We start from the raw sequence: 20,350 nt of genomic DNA, 5'->3' as shown, positions 1-20,350 counted from the left end.
TTTACCTTGAGTTTCTTATTCTATTTTTGTGTGTGATACATGTATCTCCTGTGATCTTTGTTCAATTAAAATAAATAAATAAATAAATAAACAAAAAGGTTGAGCGCGTGTGTCAGTGACCGTCCTCCTCCAGCAGAGGTCACTGCGGGTGTGGTCTCTGAACCGGAAGCGGAAGCTGCAGTGACTGGATCGCAGCAGTGATGATGGCGGTGAGGGGTTCAGTGTTTAAATGGGTTACAGGGGACATCAGCAAAACACACTACCTGACGAACAGGTAACAAACACTCCTCTGACTCTGTGTGTGTTTACTGAGCGCCTCAGATCCTCTGTTTTATCCCACGGCTTGAGCTTTAGTGGTTTTAATCAGATCATGCGATGAAGCTTGAGCTTAAAGTATTCAAATATTCTAACGGAATATATTTAAATATAAACACTGCATAATTATGAACTTGTGTTTAACGTTGGTTCTGTCATGGCATTTGTAGATGTAAACAATGCGTTGTGATTTTTTTAAATAACTCATGAAATAAAAATGGACATTATGCCAATATAACTTGCTTCAGAAACCAAGGTGAGGTAAAAAAAAGTTTGTGTTTTTACTGTGTATTATTTTGTATATATAAATACACGTATGCATGTATATATTTAAGAATATTTGCATGTCTATACTGTGTATATATTTATACATAATTTCTATTATATATATGAATATAAATATTTTATATATAAATAACAAATTTTTCTTAAATATATATGCATGTGTATTTATATACAAAATAATTATACACAGTACACACACATATATTATGTAAACACAAACTTTTATTTTGGATGTGATTAATCGTTGCCTAGCACCAAAAAAATAAATAAATAAAAAATAATAATAACATATATATTACTCTTATTATTCTGTTTCACAAGTAAAACGTCACAATACTGAAAATGAATACATAAAAAAATAAAATAATTCCCCCTCATGGCTATTTGTTTATGTTTCCCACATTTCACCCACTGACAAATCAAATCACTATAAATGCATTTTAATGCTATATTTTATCATGGTTGTGCTCCACAGATTCACGCTCCAGACGCAGCAGAGGTGTGGCTTCCGCAAGGTAGCAAAGAAGGGGGAGCCGAAGAAGGGCGTGGCGGAAGAAGCAGAGACGAATGAAATCCTACAGAAGAAGGACGTGGCTCCGCCCGCAGACCTGCCCACTCCACACACACCACGCGCACACACACCAAGCAGGTCATTCGGCAGACTGGTCAAACCTTTTGTCTTCACCATAGGGGTAGGTATATTTTCTGACAGATGATGGATCTCGTTCATTAAACATTCATAAAAAAAATTCAGCATTAATCATTCCAAAAATCCATTCGTATTTAATCTGGATTCTGATCTGGTTTATGCAGTTATTTAATCTGGATTCTGATCTGGTTTATGCAGTTATTTAATCTAGATTCTGATCTGGTTTATAAAGTTATTTAATCTAGATTCTGATCTGGTTTATGCAGTTATTTAATCTAGATTCTGATCTGGTTTATGCAGTTATTTAATCTAGATTCTGATCTGGTTTATGCAGTTATTTAATCTAGATTCTGATCTAGTTTATAAAGTTATTTAATCTGGATTGTGTTCTGGTTTATAAAGTTATTTAATATGGATTCTGATCTGGTTTATAAAGTTATTTAATCTAGATTCTGATCTGGTTTATGCAGTTATTTAATCTAGATTCTGATCTAGTTTATAAAGTTATTTAATCTGGATTGTGTTCTGGTTTATAAAGTTATTTAATATGGATTCTGATCTGGTTTGTGTAGTTATTTAATCTGGATTCTGATCTGGTTTATAAAGTTATTTAATCTGGATTGTGATCTGGTTTGTGTAGTTATTTAATCTGGATTCTGATCTGGTTTATAAAGTTATTTAATCTGGATTGTGATCTGGTTTATGCATATATTTAATATAAATTCTGATCTGGTTTATAAAGTTATTTAATCTGGATTGTGATCTGGTTTATGCATATATTTAATATAAATTCTGATCTGGTTTATGCAGTTATTTAATCTGGATTCTGATCTGGTTTGTGTAGTTATTTAATCTGGATTCTGATCTGGTTTATAAAGTTATTTAATATGGATTCTGATCTGGTTTATGCAGTTATTTAATCTAGATTCTGATCTGGTTTATAAAGTTATTTAATCTGGATTCTGATCTGGTTTGTGCAGTTATTTAATATGGATTCTGATCTGGTTTATGCAGTTATTTAATATGGATTCTGATCTGGTTTATAAAGTTATTTAATATGGATTCTGATCTGGTTTGTGCAGTTATTTAATCTATATTCTGATCTGGTTTATAAAGTTATTTAATATGGATTCTGATCTGGTTTGTGCAGTTATTTAATCTGGATTCTGATCTGGTTTATAAAATTATTTAATCTGGATTCTGATCTGGTTTGTGCAGTTATTTAATATGGATTCTGATCTGGTTTATAAAGTTATTTAATCTGGATTCTGATCTGGTTTGTGCAGTTATTTAATATGGATTCTGATCTGGTTTATGCAGTTATTTAATATGGATTCTGATCTGGTTTATAAAGTTATTTAATATGGATTCTGATCTGGTTTGTGCAGTTATTTAATCTAGATTCTGATCTATTTTATAAAGTTATTTAATATGGATTCTGATCTGGTTTATGCAGTTATTTAATCTATATTCTGATCTGGTTTATAAAGTTATTTAATATGGATTCTGATCTGGTTTGTGCAGTTATTTAATCTGGATTGTGATCTGGTTTATGCAGTTATTTAATCTGGAATCTGGTCTGGTTTATCCACATGTTTAATCTGGATTATATTATTATACTTTAATTATTCAGTGCAGTGTGACAGTTGATGTATGAAGGCGTTTAATTGCCATTTACATTGTATTGCATGAGAAAAAGGTCCAATATGTGTCTGAATTATAATCCTTTGCTTTGTTGAATTATTATTATTTATTTTCTTTGCTCCATGTAAGAATATCGTAATAACTCCAGCTCAGTTTACAGGTTGTTCATTCGGCGGAGCAGCAATATGGCAGTACGAAAGTTTAAAATCTCGTGTACAGAGTTACTTTGACGATGTCAAAGCGGATTGGCTGGAGAAGATACGGCCTCAGAAACAAGGAGATTTACGCAAACAGGTGTGTGTGTGTGTGTGTGTGTGCATGTTTAATGGAATTTTATGTTTTCTCCTGTGTGTGTTTAATGAACATGTTGTTCTCTGGTATTCTGCAGGTGAATCAGTGGTGGAACAGTTTAAGTGAAGGACAGAAAACAGTCACAGGTCAGACACAATGAATGATGCAAACCGTTCACTTTACACAGATGAGCGGTTTAGATTGTGGAGACAGTGTGTGTAATAAAGTGGAATTATTTCATTAAATAAACAGATGCTGTCCATCTATTTCTCTGTGCACTGTTACCTCTGAACCCCTCTCTCTCTCTCTCTCTCTTGTTCTTTCTCTCTTTCATTTTTGGTTTCAAGTTTTGGAAAAAAAAAGTTAGCTTGTTATTGGAAAAGCGAAAATTGCTATTTATCTGACAAGAAATGAAAAATAGAAGGTGAAGTTGGTCAGGATGTAGTACACGTTTTTAAGAGTTTATTAAAAGTAAGAATTAAAATAGATTTTTTTATTTTATAAAATTATGAAGAATATAGAGGAATTGGGAAAATATATGGAATTATAAAGAAATGTTGTGCTTTGTTAGAGATGGTGCATTAATTTTTGCTAAATGTCTTGAGTAAAGTGTATGTTTATTAATTGTTTTTAAATTATTTAATAATGTGTTATAAAAATATCTCTCTCTCCCTCCCTCCCTCTCCCTCCCTCCCTCTCTCTCTCCCCCTCTCTCTCCTTCCATCTACCTTTCTCTCCCTCTCTCTCTCTCCCTCTCTCTCTCCCTCTCTCTCCTTCCCTCCCTCTCTCCCTCCCTCCCTCTCTTTCTCCCTCTCCCTCTCCCTCTCTCTCTCTCTCTCTCTCTCTCTCTCTCTCTCCCTCTCCCTCCCCCACCTCTCTCCCTCTCCCCCCCACCTCTCTCTCTCTCCCCCTCTCCCCCCCACCTCTCCCTCTCCCCCCCCACCTCTCTCTCTCTCTCTCTCTCTCTCTCTCTCTCCCTTCCTCCCCCACCTCTCTCCCTCTCCCTCCCCCACCTCTCTCCCTCTCCCCCCCCACCTCTCTCTCTCTCCCTCTCCCCCCCACCTCTCCCTCTCCCCCCCCCACCTCTCTCTCTCTCTCTCTCTCTCTCTCTCTCTCTCTCTCTCTCTCTCTCTCTCTCAGGCATCATTGCAGCGAATGCGTTGGTGTTTTGTTGTTGGAGAGTCCCATCTCTGCAGCACTTCATGCTCAAGTACTTCACATCTAACCCCGCAGCCAGTGCGTGAAGTCATCTGTTTATCTTTCATAATATATGGATTTCAACAATAAATCTCTTTCAGTGTCACTCCTGTTTGCACTGCATCGAAATGTGGAATTTTATATTGGATTGGAAAATAGATTATGCTCTGATTTACACTTTACTGTACAATCTCTTTGGTACCGAAATTGTTTTTTGCATTTTTATGTGATGCTCAAAATTATAATAATAAGTAAAAAATGTGTATAATATAATAATTTGCATTGTTATATTTCGGGTACAGTAAACATGGGATTCTGGATTCTGATCTGGTTTATGGAGTTATTTAATCTGGATTTCTGAATATAAAAGCTAATTCAATATATTAAAATATATCTAAATAACACTGCTGTACAGATCTGGTTTGTGCAGTTATTTAATCTGGATTCTGATCTGGTTTACACAGTTGTTTAATCTGGATTTTGATCTGGTTTATGCAGTTATTTAATCTGATTCCTGATCTGGTTTATGCAGTTATTTAATCTGATTTCTGATCTGGTTTATGCAGTTATTTAATCTGATTTCTGATCTGGTTTATACAGTTATTTAGTCTGATTTCTGATCTGGTTTATACAGTTATTTAGTCTGATTTCTGATCTGGTTTATGCATTTATTTAATCTGATTCCTGATCTGGTTTGGGCAGTGATTTAATCTGAATTCTGATCTGGTTTCAGAGGCGCTGTGTTGGCCCATGCTGCTGTCTACATTCAGTCACTATTCTTTCTTTCACCTGGCGGCCAACATGTACGTGCTGTGGAGTTTCTCTTCAAGCATCATCAACATGATGGGCAAAGAGCAGTTTGTGGCAGTCTACCTGTCTGCAGGTGTGTGTGTTTGTGTGTGTGTGTGTGTGTGTGTGTGTGTGTGTGTGTGTGTGTGTGTGTGTGTGTGTGTGTGTGTGTGTGTGTGTGTGTGTGTGTGTGTGTGTGTGTGTGTGTGTGTGTGTGTGTGTGTGTGTGTGTGTGTGTGTGTGTGTGTGTGTGTGTGTGTGTGTGTGTGTGTGTGTGTGTGTGAGAGAGAGAGAGAGTTCTCAGTCAAAAACCATCCTACTCTCTATACAACTTCTGTATTATTGGACTTTAACTTTTTGTTATGTTAGAATGCTCTTTTATGAAGTTATTTTACTTAAGGACTTATTTAGTAAGATTATGCCTGAAAAGGTTTTGGATTTTTTTTTTTTTTTATATGTTAATTTAAAAAAAAAAATTATATTATGACTTGTTGTGTTTGTTTGCTTGGTTGTATTTTTGTAATTTAATTTTTGCCATGAAAATAGCCTTAGATGCTGACATGCCACTAAATAAAACAATCTTAGTATCATTATTATTTTGTTATGGTAAATGTGATATGTTATGTTATATGTTTATGTCCTCAGGTGTGATTTCTACGTTTGTCAGTTATATGAGTAAAACAGCGATGGGTCGGTTTGGTCCGTCACTGGGGGCGGTGAGTGTATTTCCTGATGAAACATTTCAAGTATTCATCAGTATTCATCAGCAGGTGGTAAACAGACCTTTGTGTTGTGTTGTGTTGTGTCAGTCAGGGGCCATCATGACCGTCCTAGCAGCGGTTTGCACCAAAATGCCTGAAGCCAAGCTGGCCATCATCTTCCTCCCAATGTACACCTTCACCGCCGGAAACGTGAGTGTGTGTGTGTGTGTGTGTGTGTGTGTGTGTGTGTGTGTGTGTGTAGGAGCCAAGGTTATTATAGTTGTGCATTTTTAGTATCATTTTCAAATTTCCTATAAATTTCAGTTTAGTTTTTGGTAGTTTCATTAATGGTTTGTTAGTTTTAGTTTAGTTTTTATTTTGTGAACACATTTCTATTTAGTTTTTATATATTTAGTTTTACTTTTTGCAATTATAGTTTAGCAGAGTTAACGGAACACTTCCACTCTCCGTGATTATTATGATTATTCTTTATGGTTATTTCTATTATTAATCCTTTCAAACATTATTCTTGTATTAATCAATTTATTCTTTTTGTCTATTGCATCTTTATTACTTATTTTTGCTGATTATTATTTTATTTCAGTTAGTTTTTCAGCAACTGTTGTTAGTTTCATTTAGTTTCAGTTTTTGTTGAAATTTCTATTTTATTTCGGTTTACAAAAATGTTTTTTGACCAATAGTTTTAGTCTTAGTTTGAGTTTAGTAACCTTGAGTTTTATTTCTCAGCGATGATGGTATTGTCATGATCTCCTCCCCCACAGGCACTGAAGGCCATCGTGGCCTTGGACGCCACAGGCTTGATTCTGAGATGGCGTTTCTTCGATCACGCCGCTCATTTAGGCGGAGCTTTATTCGGCATGTGAGTAACACGTCACAGGGATGTGATTTTTCCGGATTAATCCGGAATTCCGGATTTTCCGACCTGAAAATGTGATTTACGTGAATCATGCAGATCTGTAAAAAAAAAAAAAAAAAATGGGGGGCGGGGGGTAATCTCACAGCCGTCACCATGGTAACCCGGGACGGAACCACATTCGCCGCGAATCGCGGCCACACCGGGCGGCACGTCAACATGGTTACAGATGGCAGAGAGATGCAATCTTTCCCCGCCCAGCGAGTGCTTGAAACCCCCGCTGTCTCGTCCCACTTTTGGTTTGTTTGGCTTCCCATACTTGAAGTGCGTCAGAAACAGAGCGCGCGCGCGATCAGTTGTTGGTAATTTGTTGTGTAGCGTGCGCGACGCCGCATCCAATGTAGACAGCATTGCTTTTTTTTTTTTTGAGGGCGCTTAACACACAGGCTCGTAGAAACGGGCCTGGCAGCTCGCGCCAGTTTCTAGACGCGGTGAAAGTTTCCTGATTGTGACGGATGGCCGAATTTACGTGACACATTATAAATGAGCATTATAGTCTGCGATAGATACAGTGCCAAAAAGAAGAGGATAAAAGGGGATAAAGACAGAGGTAAAGTGATGTAGTGAATTAACAGTTTATCTAATTGCATAGGAGTAAGATACTATAAATTCATGGCAGTTATTTTTACCTTAAACTTAATGTTAGCAGTTGTTCCGAGTTCTCCATACTGTGTGATTTTGTTACAATCATGTCAGTTTTAAGACACATTTTTTATTATCACTTTTTTATTAATGTTTTACTCTACAGTTGTGCAGTTTTGGGGGGGAATACAGTACAGGCCAAAAGTTTGGAAACATTACTATTTTGAAAGAAGTTTCTTCGGCTCATCATGCCTGCATTTATTTGATCAAAAATACAGATTTTTTTTATTTATTGTGATATATTATTACAATTTAAAATAATTGGTTTTCAATTTATTATACTTTAAATTATAATTTATTTCTGTGAAGCAAAGCTGAATTTTCAGGATCATTACTCCAGTCTTCAGCTTGTGACATCCGGTCTATCACATGATCCTTTAGAAATCATTCTAATATTCTGATTTATTATGAGTGTTGGAAACAGTTCTGCTGCCTAAAATATTTGATGAATAAAAGGTTAAAAAGAACTGCATTTATTCATTTATCCAAATATTTCCTAATATAAATCTTCTTTACTATCACTTTTTATCAATTTAACACATCCTTGCTGAATAAAAGTATTGATTTATTTCAAAAAAGAAAGAAAAAAATTACTGAACCCAAATTACTGACCAGTAGTGTAGATAGTTGTTACAAAAGATTTCTATTTTGTAAAAAAAAAAATTCTTCTTCTTTTTTATTTTAATTTTATAACTTTTTATTCATCAAAGTATCCTAAAAGTATCACAGAATATTAAAAAATATTAAGCAGCAGAACTGTTTCCAACTTTGCTAATGAATCATCATATTAGAATGATTTCTAAAGGACTGGAGAAATGATCCTGAAAATTCAGCTTTGCATCACAGAAAAAAAATGATAATTTAAAGTATAGTCTAAAAAATGGAAATCCAATTATTTTAAATTATTTTAAATTGTTGATGGCGCACTGTTGATGGCGCACTGTTGATGGCGTGGATTAGACACTTGTCATTGTTGTTATAATTATTATTACTACTATTATTATACTATACTATTACTATAGTATAGTAATTACTAGGCGCAGTGGATTAGACGCTTGGCTTTGATTTCCACTGCGACGCATCCACCAAATAAGTTGTCATTTGTCATACTGTACAAAAAAAGTTGCATGTTGCACAACTAGCTGTAAAATAAATTAAAATATATTTTTTGTTCAAATAAGTTGTTATGGGTCTTGCTTTACTATCCATATAGATCCGCCACCAGTTTGATCGGCAGGGCGGGGGGATGGAGGGGGGGGGGGGGGTTGTTGGGGGTCTTAGTATATTTTCCTGCTTTTTTGTCCTTAGCCAATCACATGCCTGACGTCACTGTCTAGCTGGTGCTATTATAGCGTTACAGCAAAAGACGGTTTTGTTATTGTTAAGTAAATCTAAGTAAATTGTTTTCATTATTTGCTATTTCATATAAGCTAAAATAAAATAGAAATATTAGATAAACAACAGTTTCAGATTTAAATTTCCTTTGGATTTTTAAACTGGTTTGTGTAGTTATTTAATCTGGATTCAAAACTGATTTATGCCCAGTTTAATCTGGATTCTAATCTGGTTTATGCAGTTATTTAATCTGGATTCATAACTGGTTTATGCCATTTTTTTATATAGATTCTGATCTTATTTATGCAGTTATTAAACCTGGATTCTGATCTGGTTTATGCAGTTATTTAATCTGGATTTTAATCTGGGTTATTTATTAATTGGAAAAAATATGAATATGAATATTTGATGAAAAAGGTTTCACATTGTAATACCTTTGGATTTTAAAGTTATTTAATCTGGATTCTGATCTGGTTTATGCAGTTATTAAATCTGGATTCTGATCTGATTTATTCACAGTCAGTCACTCTTTATAAATTAAATAAAAAAAATTTAAGTTGAAAATGATAAATGCTGCCTTTGCAATAGAATAAAGTTGAAGTACTAAAATTTCTTAAAAAAATAAAAGTATATAATAAATATATATAAAAAATAAAACGGCAAAAGCACATCTCAAAGTTACAAAAATTGTAACTAAAATTAAAATTGAATAGAAAAATAGAAAAAAATGTTACAAATTTAAAAATAGACTGAAATGATAAAAATAAAAGCTAATTTAAAATATAAATACTATATAGCATATACTTTTTAGCATATACAGTAAATAATCTAAAAAAAAAAATACTGGCAAATTGCTTGTGTTTAAAAAAAAAGTGTGTTGCATTTGAGGTGTAAACAGTGATGTGTTCTAGTTGACCACTTGATGGCTCTTAACTTGTAAATGTGCAAAGACAAGCATGTTTATTCTGTCTCATGCGTCTCTCTCTCTTTCTCTAGCTGGTACATACTTTATGGTCACGAGCTTATTTGGAAGAACCGAGAGCCGCTGGTGAAGTTGTGGCACGACTTCAGAACGGGAGGACCGGGAGCTGGCGGCAACGGCTCGATTTAGAGCATTGCATTGTGGGTAGACAATGAGCAGGTGACCTGAAGAGGAAAACAAGTTTGAGAAATGGACACGCATGTGTACTCTGTGTGCGAGAGAGTTTGTAAAGGCGAGGTCTGTTTTCAGTTGTCACTGAGTGATGGTAGTATTGCGGTGATGTCATTATGCCCCGCCCCCGTGTTTAAATTTGAATCCAGGTAGCTCCACCCACTTTTCTGAAAATGCAAATGAACTTGGAGGGGCGGAGCTTCTTAGCTCTAAGGTCGTGCGTATCTCAATGACATTGAAACGGCCCACTCAACAACACCATGTACAGAAATTTAAATGTTTAAAATAGTCTGTAATTGTCATTTAAAAAATAAAATTATTATTTAAAATTCCATTTTCACTGTCATCAGAAATTCACCAGGTTGGAGTGTTTGTTTTATTTTCTGTAAGTGTGTAATATGTTCTACTTAAGATTTGTTTATTTTCTGTGTTTCAGATGAGACTTTGGTCCCTGTTAAATATGAATGATTAACCAGGTTTCTCTATAACACACACACACACCTGTGCTATACATCTCATCAAACACGCACACACACACACAGTAGAAACAGTTTCAGTGTTGTTTTCTGGAATCGGTCAAAGTTCAATAACAGTCATGGTATCATAATGGCTCATGAACAATGAGCCTGTTTTCCACTTCCTCGTGTTTTATGAAGTCACTGTATCGCTCGTCTCTTCCTGTTTCCCAGTTATCGCTCGTTAACTTCCGTCACATCGCTCTGATCGTTCACATCCCCGAATCACGTCACTCTTTCTGTTGTTATCAGGTTTCTATTTAATTAATTACACTGTTTGAGTGAGGAAATGTAACTTTGGGGTTAAATATGATCCATGATCATAAGAAATTTAATGAAAATAATATATTTTGCAAAAAGAAAAGTCATAATTAGTAAATAAGGCTTCGTTTTGCTTTTTCCGTTCAATGAAATAATATAGACCACTGTTCAAAAGTCGGGGGTCAGTAAGATTAATATTTTTTTTTTGTGAAAAAATAATGACTTTTTATTAGGGCTGTCAAAAGATTAATCGCGATTAATCGCATCCAAAATAAAAGTTTGTGTTTACATAATATATGTGTGTGTACTGTGTATAATTATTTTGTATATATAAATACACACACATGCATGTATATATTTAAGAAATATTTGCATACATATACTGTATATATTTATATAATTTATATTATATATAAATATAATTTTTTTATTTATAAATTACACATTTTTCTTAAATATATACAAGCATGTGTGTGTATTTATATATACAAATTTAATTATACACAGTACACACACATATATTATTTAAACAAACTTTTATTTTGGATGCGATTAATCGCGATTAATCTTTTGACAGCCCTACTTTTTATTTATGCATTTAACAGATCAGAAGTGTCAGTAAAGACATTTATAATATTACAAAAGAGTCTATTTCAAATAAATGCTGTTCTTTTGCACTTTCTATTCATCAAAGAATCCGGAAAAATAAAATGAATCACAGTTTCCACAAAAATATGAATATTGAAAATAATGAGAATTATTTCTTGAGCATCAAATCCTCATATTAGACTGATTTCTGAAGGATCATGTGACACTGAAGACTGGAGTAATGATGCAGAAAATTCAGCTTTGATCACAGGAATAAATTACACTTTACTGTATATTCACATAGAAAACAGTTCTTTTAAATTGTAATAATATGTCACTGTTTTTACTGTATTTTTGATCAAATAAATGGTGAGCATAAGACACTTCTTTCAAAAACATTGCAAATTTCACCATTTATAGTGTACTTTCTAATTGAATTCTCAAGCACTTGAGTGGAAAAACCCCTCATGCTGTGTCTGTTCACTGTTGATGATGGTGTAAATGTGTGTGTGAAATCAAGAAATCAGTGTCCCTGAATTAAGAGATTAGGGTCATCTGAAAAGAACGCCTGTCTGTCTCCCTTTCCCCAGTTTTCTATTTTGGGGAGGGTTTGCTTTTTCAGGGTTATTGACCTAAAGCCAATATTAACACAGTGACACTCGGCCCCCATCACTGTCTTACATATAGACTGACAACCGCGTTCAAGAGCCACAATTTCAGAAGAAACGTAACAAGCAAATTATAATTGTTTACTAGGTCACATAGTCCACTGAGAGCCTAACAGGTGCGTACAAATCTTACTTTTCATCGTAATAATGTTATATGCATGTATATGTGTCACTTACAATTAATAAAGACCATAAATTTACAGTGAAATCGAGGTTATTTCATATGATTATGGACTATACGTAGTCTATAACATAACTGAATTGAAAGTTCTGGGACGTTTTCTTTGAAAAGCTTTGTATCCTAACATGTTCCTAACATAGTTAACTAACACTAAAACCATTAAAATATTGATTTGCATGAAATAACCAAACAAATAAACAAAAAAATGCTATTTTTGCGCTATTTTTTGCAATGGCGATTTTTTTTGCCTCTACGCACCTAAATTTGTGTCGCAACAATTTCTCTATTATATTTGCTTGAAATAACATTGAAATAAAATAAAAAATAAACTTATTTTATTTCTGCCAGTTTAACTTGATGTACCAAAACTCTATAGTATAGGATCTAAATGACACTAAAATAACACTAATATGAATGAATAGTTAATTTTATGGATGTTATTAGCGAAAAGCACCACGATTTGCTTTTATTTCACAAGAGTGTGAAGTCCAGCGTTTGACCAGTCATGAGTAGAACTGAATCTGAACGCTCTTTAATGCTATTGATAATTCTGTTTAGAGTCACTCCTGAAGAAGTGGTTCTTTATGCAACACACACGGGTCAAGAAACCCTAAAACTCGTTACTGAGATGTTAACTGATATGAATGTGTTGCAGATTATTTTGAATAATGGGAAAGTGTTGAAGAGTTGAAGACTTTTTGTGTAATATCTAATTGTGATGGATGTTTGGGGCTTCAGGAACACTTACTACACAATTTTTTATATTAAGGCAAGACACTACAGGCAAAACCAGTGCATGCACCAAACTTCACTATTGAAGTTTTTGGTTTTGTTCATCTATAAGGTTTAGGGTTAAGGTTAGGGTTTTGTTCATCTATAAGGGTTAGGGTTTTGTTCATCTATAATTCGCCTGGTGAATTATTTAAAAAAAAAAATGTCTGTCGACAGTATTTTCTAATAAAATGGAGATAGATAAAAAAATCCATTGAAAAATGACTAATATGTCAACTAAATGAATATTGATGTCCAATGTTTAGATTTCAGTTCTCAAGATGTATGCAAATGCATATTAATTCATTAGAAAATGCCTCATTTGCATATTTAAACACATAATCTTGCACTGTCCTAATGTACTGTGATCAAGCAACTGAGGAAGTATGATGATATCTATAGTTAAAATGTGTATCCTATTCACCTGTGGTGTCTTTCCTTAAAATAAGGTTTCCAAATCTGTGTTCTGGTCTTTCAAAGATCCCAGAGACCAATATACTGATCTGAAGAAGCATGGAGAGCCCTATATAGCTCAAAAAACACGTTTTTGCTGGACTTATCCATCGAAGAACCTTCATTTTAAGAGTGTACGCATGCTTATCTGTCCAAACTTGAGTGAGTTTGTACCTGATAAATATCATCTTCCTCTCTTTCAGAGTGGCAAACCCAACAAAAAGTTATTTAACCTAAAATCTTAGAAGCTAAAAACGGTTCTAAGTTTCTTAAACTTGACAAAAAATGATTTAACGTAAAAACTTATAATCTAAAAAAGGTTGAGGAAGTATGTTGATATATCGTTAGAATGTGTATCCTATTCACCTGTGGTGTCTTACCTTAAAAATAAGGTTTCCAAATCTGTGTTCTGGTGCTTCAGAGATCCCAGAGACCAATATACTGATCTGAAGAAGCATGGAGAGCGCTATATAGCCCCAAAAAACACGTTTTTGCTGAACCTATCCATTGAAAAACCTTCATTTTAAGAGTGTACACATGCTTATCTGTCCAAACTGAGTGAGTTTGTGCCTGTTAGTTTGACTTCAGATGACGCAAACTCTGAATCAACACGCACCAATGCTGTACTTATCCAAATGTCATAATCATTAGTTAACAAACAAGTGTACATAACTTCAATGAGCTCATTGTTTCTGCATTACATTGTTTAAATTAATAGTTTTTTCGCTAACTGTGATTAGTATATGTACATTTCTGAAACACTTAGACAGTTTCCTCTGATAACAGACTCTAAACTGTAATGTGGACTCGTGTGTTTTCTGTAAAGCTGCTGTGAAATGATGTGTTTTCCCGTGTTTCAGGATGGCATCGACGGTCCTTCAGCTGATCGGGCTGTTTCTGGGCCTCGTCGGCTGGTGTTTGGAGTCCAGCTGCACGAACTCGGCGGTGTGGAAGAAACGCAGTCACGCAGAAGCGGTCTTGACCTCCAGCTCGTTCTTCGAAGGACTGTGGATATCGTGTGCGTCACACTCTAACGGAGCCATTCAATGCCAGAGGTTCAAGACCGTCCTGGGCCTTGCAGGTGAGCTAACCCTCGTCTCCATGTCCACACTACCCGTCCTGAACACACTGTGAGCTTAAAGTGATAGTTCACGCAAAAATGAAGATTCTGTCAGTAATTACTCTCCCTCATGTTGTTCCAACCCAGTAAGACTTTCGTTAATCTTCTGAACACAAATGAAGATATTTCTGATTGAATCTGAGAGCTGACTCACTCCTCCATAGGCTTCTCTGTTATTGAGACTTGCCGGCCCATAAAGTTAATAAAGACAATGTTTAAAATAATCCAAGTCACTACAGCGGCTCAACCTTCAGTTTATCAAGCGACGAGAATACATTTTGTGCGCAAAAAACACAAAAATAACAACTTTATTCACGTAGTGTAACAGCGCAGCGCTTCTGGGTTGTACGTCAGAACGTAGGCTCGCTATTGGCCGACGCTGGTCATGTGTGTGATGCTGGCCAATAGTGAGCCCACGTTCTCTAAAACAAAAGAAGGCTTTGTTAAACAAAAGTTGGAACAACATGAGGGTGAGTAATTACTGACAGAGTTTTCATTTTTGGGTGAACTAACCCTTTAGAATAAGTGAGTCCCAAAGCTAAATATGTTGAAAAGAGTGTGCCAGAAGTCCCCTGATGATCTGCTATTTCCGGTGGATTCTCGAAGTGTGGATCTGTGCTCACTATAACAGCTAATATTACCCACAATCCACTGCTTTGGAGGAAGAACTATAAACACGAGTAAAAAGTGTAAAAACTACAAAAATGTTGGATGTGCGCGACCCACAGTGAGAGGTTTAGATAAAGGTTTGAGTGACTAATCAAAGTTTAACCTGATAAAAAAAAATATTGATTTAATGTTATCCGTGTCATATTTCATCTGTGATAACAATGTGGACTTTTATAAAGATCCGTTTGGCCAATAACTTTTAAATGCATCGTAATGCATGAATATGAGGAGAGTCTCTGCATGAAAGGAAATTAATTTAAATGAAATTTGACAGGCCAGTTTACTGTGATAGGATGATTGACAGGTCAGTTTACTGTGATAGGATGATTGACAGGTCAGTTTACTGTGATAGGATGATTGACAGGTCAGTTTACTGTGATAGGATGATTGACAGGCCAGTTTACTGTGATAGGATGATTGACAGGCCAGTTTACTGTGATAGGATGATTGACAGGCCAGTTTACTGTGATAGGATGATTGACAGGTCAGTTTACTGTGATAGGATGATTGACAGGTCAGTTTACTGTGATAGGATGATTGACAGGCCAGTTTACTGTGATAGGATGATTGACAGGTCAGTTTACTGTGATAGGATGATTGACAGGCCAGTTTACTGTGATAGGATGATTGACAGGTCAGTTTACTGTGATAGGATAATTGACAGGCCAGTTTACTGTGATAGGATGATTGACAGGTCAGTTTACTGTGATAGGATGATTGACAGGTCAGTTTACTGTGATAGGATGATTGACAGGCCAGTTTACTGTGATAGGATGATTGACAGGTCAGTTTACTGTGATAGGATGATTGACAGGCCAGTTTACTGTGATAGGATGATTGACAGGCCAGTTTACTGTGATAGGATAATTGACAGGTCAGTTTACTGTGATAGGATGATTGACAGGTCAGTTTACTGTGATAGGATGATTGACAGGTCAGTTTACTGTGATAGGATGATTGACAGGTCAGTTTACTGTGATAGGATAATTGACAGGCCAGTTTACTGTGATAGGATGATTGACAGGTCAGTTTACTGTGATAGGATGATTGACAGGTCAGTTTACTGTGATAGGATGATTGACAGGCCAGTTTACTGTGATAGGATGATTGACAGGCCAGTTTACTGTGATAGGATGATTGACAGGTCAGTTTACTGTGATAGGATGATTGACAGGTCAGTTTACTGTGATAGGATAATTGACAGGCCAGTTTACTGTGATAGGATGATTGACAGGTCAGTTTACTGTGATAGGATGATTGACAGGTCAGTTTACTGTGATAGGATGATTGACAGTTTACTGTGATAGGATGATTGACAGGCCAGTTTACTGTGATAGGATGATTGACAGGCCAGTTTACTGTGATAGGATAATTGACAGGTCAGTTTACTGTGATAGGATGATTGACAGGCCAGTTTACTGTGATAGGATGATTGACAGGCCAGTTTACTGTGATAGGATGATTGACAGGCCAGTTTACTGTGATAGGATGATTGACAGGCCAGTTTACTGTGATAGGATGATTGACAGGTCAGTTTACTGTGATAGGATGATTGACAGGTCAGTTTACTGTGATAGGATGATTGACAGGTCAGTTTACTGTGATAGGATGATTGACAGGTCAGTTTACTGTGATAGGATGATTGACAGGCCAGTTTACTGTGATAGGATGATTGACAGGTCAGTTTACTGTGATAGGATGATTGACAGGCCAGTTTACTGTGATAGGATGATTGACAGGCCAGTTTACTGTGATAGGATGATTGACAGGCCAGTTTACTGTGATAGGATGATTGACAGGTCAGTTTACTGTGATAGGATGATTGACAGGTCAGTTTACTGTGATAGGATGATTGACAGGCCAGTTTACTGTGATAGGATGATTGACAGGTCAGTTTACTGTGATAGGATGATTGACAGGTCAGTTTACTGTGATAGGATGATTGACAGGCCAGTTTACTGTGATAGGATGATTGACAGGCCAGTTTACTGTGATAGGATGATTGACAGGTCAGTTTACTGTGATAGGATGATTGACAGGTCAGTTTACTGTGATAGGATGATTGACAGGCCAGTTTACTGTGATAGGATGATTGACAGGCCAGTTTACTGTGATAGGATGATTGACAGGCCAGTTTACTGTGATAGGATGATTGACAGGCCAGTTTACTGTGATAGGATGATTGACAGGTCAGTTTACTGTGATAGGATGATTGACAGGCCAGTTTACTGTGATAGGATGATTGACAGGCCAGTTTACTGTGATAGGATGATTGACAGGCCAGTTTACTGTGATAGGATGATTGACAGGCCAGTTTACTGTGATAGGATGATTGACAGGTCAGTTTACTGTGATAGGATGATTGACAGGTCAGTTTACTGTGATAGGATGATTGACAGGTCAGTTTACTGTGATAGGATGATTGACAGGTCAGTTTACTGTGATAGGATGATTGACAGGTCAGTTTACTGTGATAGGATGATTGACAGGTCAGTTTACTGTGATAGGATGATTGACAGGTCAGTTTACTGTGATAGGATGATTGACAGGCCAGTTTACTGTGATAGGATGATTGACAGGCCAGTTTACTGTGATAGGATGATTGACAGGCCAGTTTACTGTGATAGGATGATTGACAGGTGATAGGATGATTGACAGGTCAGTTTACTGTGATAGGATGATTGACAGGCCAGTTTACTGTGATAGGATGATTGACAGGTCAGTTTACTGTGATAGGATGATTGACAGGTCAGTTTACTGTGATAGGATGATTGACAGGTGATAGGATGATTGACAGGTCAGTTTACTGTGATAGGATGATTGACAGGCCAGTTTACTGTGATAGGATGATTGACAGGTCAGTTTACTGTGATAGGATGATTGACAGGTCAGTTTACTGTGATAGGATGATTGACAGGTGATAGGATGATTGACAGGTCAGTTTACTGTGATAGGATGCGACAGAGAGCAACCGTTAAAGACGTCCGATGTGTTAGTATATCCCAAAGCTTGTCTACTCTTCTGCTACACACAATTAGAAGTATCTACTTTTTCTTCTTCAAAAAAAGAGTACATATTTTTAGTGTGTAGTATAAGTAGGCGGATTGAGACGCAGCCTTGATGTGGCCTTCGCTCGCATTTTAACACACTGATGTTGGTTTCAGCGATACGGTATCATGACGGGTTTACTGCAACTCTGTGACTCAATCCTGTGACAAAACCAGGTTAAGCTAGTCATAAAAACTCATAAAACACTCACACACACCTTTCCTCTAGAAGACTGCACATGTAGTTTCTACAGACGTGCTTCAAACCTGTGCTTGACTGCAGTTTAACAGGACTGTTGGGCAGAATTCAGTTCTGTTGTTGGAATTTGATTCGGCCACACCCACAGTATTTTATTTTATTTTTATTTCAAATGAAAGGTTACAGACATTAACAGAAGAAAATAAATAAAACAAAACAAGAGGGGGTATACAGACATCATAAGAGAATGAATTATGCTACACAAATCAATACAATATTACATTTTGTCAATATGAAACATTAAAGGTTCCTTACAACAGACTCTAGGATATTATATGTTTTAGGAAGGGGAATTTACTTAAAGGAATTTGTTAAATAATATATATAAATACATAGTGTTATTGATGGTAACTATTAAAAAAATAAAATTATTAAATTATTGCTGAAATAAAAAAAGATAGTTCATGAAATATTTAAACTTAAAAACTTAGAACATAAAAAAAAATCTTAAAATTAAAAACTTATAACCTAAAAAAGCTTCTAATGTTTTAAACCTAACAAAAAGTTCTTTACCCTCAAATATTAGAACCTAAAAAAGGTTATTAAAGTAAAAAAAAAGCTGAAATAAAAATAAATCAATACTAAATAAAACTATTAAAAAGAAAAATGGCAAAGGTCCACTTACTAAAATGTGAGCTGATATTAATATTAATACAAAATATGAATAAATACTATATATATATACATAACACTGAACAGATCTGTAAGGCATATAGGACCTTCTTAAACTGTCTTGATAACCCTTCCTGTTCTAGTATTGTGTCCAGACAAACACCAAACACAGTTCATTCAGAATCACAGGGTTTCTGTGTGTTTCCTTTGACCCTGTCACACACACGAAAACCCCAGTGTGACCTTATGAAAGGTCTGAGGCCTCAGAACTCAAACTTTTCTCTCATAAGTCACATGTCACTTCCTATATTGACTTCCTTTGTCTTCATGGTGTTATCTAGTAAAAGCAATATAGGAGGGACCTGAGTTTATGGTTTTATGACTGTGATCATGAATCTATAACACACTGACACACTCAAACACACTCTCACCCTTGGACGGCGCTGGGATCTGTGTTTAATCTGTCTGCTGGTGTGGTTGTGTTGGACTTGATCATGTCGACTGGGATTCAGCTGTTGGGCTTCTTGATGTGTTTGTTGGGCTGGTTGCTCTCCTTCATGTCGTTGATGAACGATTCGTGGAAATCGTCGACGTTTGCGGACCAGCTTATCACGTCTGTGTGGTACGATCAGAACCTGTGGCAGTCGTGTGCCGAGGGAAGCACTGGCGTCAGAAACTGCAAGCAGTTTGAGTCCATGCTCTCTCTATCTGGTAACACACACCTCATACACACACACACACCTCATACACACACATACACAAGAGTTTGTGTTGTTCATATTGCTTGAAAAGTGTTGTGGTGGGTTGATACAAGCACAGGTCATGTTTCACCACAAAATCAGAAGGAAAAATTGGAAAATAGATTTTGCATGATGTATGATGGGATTGCTTTTACATTTTTTAATTTGCAATTTTAAATATACTATTTACGTATACATTGTAAACGAATGTGAGACGAATTTCCTCTAGTGGAAGCGTTTGGTACTGCAGCCGAACCACATCTCACTGAAAGCTCATTTTTTTAGATATCAGGCTTACATTTTGAACACAACTTGTTTAGATTTATGACTTTCTTATAGAGTAAAACATGTTTTTGAAAATATACATTTCATATAAAATTTGAAAATGGAATTTTTGTGCATTTTTCATAACAATAAATGTAACGTTTTATAACTTGTTTCCAAAGTTCACTTTTTAAAACTTTGTTCACTCCAGCATTAATCTGCCAAGTGTCGTCTTTGAAAAGAGATCAAACTGAAGTCTGTCGCTCT

At 35.7% G+C, this 20,350-nt stretch overlaps 2 protein-coding genes across 5 annotated transcripts in view; both read left to right on the top strand.

Annotated features, from left to right (window-relative positions):
• Positions 1-117: 117 nt before the first annotated feature.
• Positions 118-10,267, top strand: parlb (presenilin associated, rhomboid-like b). Of its 2 annotated transcripts, XM_081371585.1 has the most exons (10): positions 118-274; positions 1,076-1,292; positions 3,047-3,187; positions 3,282-3,330; positions 4,325-4,420; positions 5,115-5,264; positions 5,816-5,886; positions 5,980-6,081; positions 6,654-6,751; positions 9,779-10,267. In XM_081371585.1, exons 1-10 carry the CDS (start codon positions 201-203, stop codon positions 9,891-9,893), a joined length of 1,113 nt encoding a protein of 370 aa, XP_081227711.1. In that variant the 5' UTR covers positions 118-200; the 3' UTR covers positions 9,894-10,267. The 2 variants fall into 2 exon arrangements, with proteins under 2 accessions (XP_081227711.1, XP_081227710.1); XM_081371584.1 differs by having other exon boundaries at positions 175-274; positions 5,816-6,081.
• Positions 10,268-10,371: 104 nt separating this feature from the next.
• cldn15lb (claudin 15-like b) overlaps positions 10,372-20,350 on the top strand; it is a 15,523-nt gene continuing 5,544 nt past the window's right edge. The window contains exons 1-2 of one of the 3 annotated variants that reach the window (XM_081371587.1): positions 10,372-10,411; positions 14,233-14,453. In XM_081371587.1, the coding sequence (XP_081227713.1) occupies positions 14,234-14,453 (220 nt within the window). In that variant the 5' untranslated portion in view covers positions 10,372-10,411; position 14,233. Of the gene's footprint in view, positions 10,412-12,004; positions 12,084-14,232; positions 14,454-19,457; positions 19,791-20,350 lie in introns of those variants that run through there. The other 2 variants (XM_081371586.1, XM_081371588.1) reach the window with 2 other exon arrangements.

Source organism: Scardinius erythrophthalmus (genome assembly GCF_964197995.2).
Source record: "Scardinius erythrophthalmus genome assembly, chromosome: 7".
Classification (NCBI taxonomy): domain Eukaryota; kingdom Metazoa; phylum Chordata; class Actinopteri; order Cypriniformes; family Leuciscidae; genus Scardinius; species Scardinius erythrophthalmus.
The sequence above is the reverse complement of the archived record's forward strand: the minus strand, read 5'-3'. Positions and strand labels throughout refer to the sequence as shown.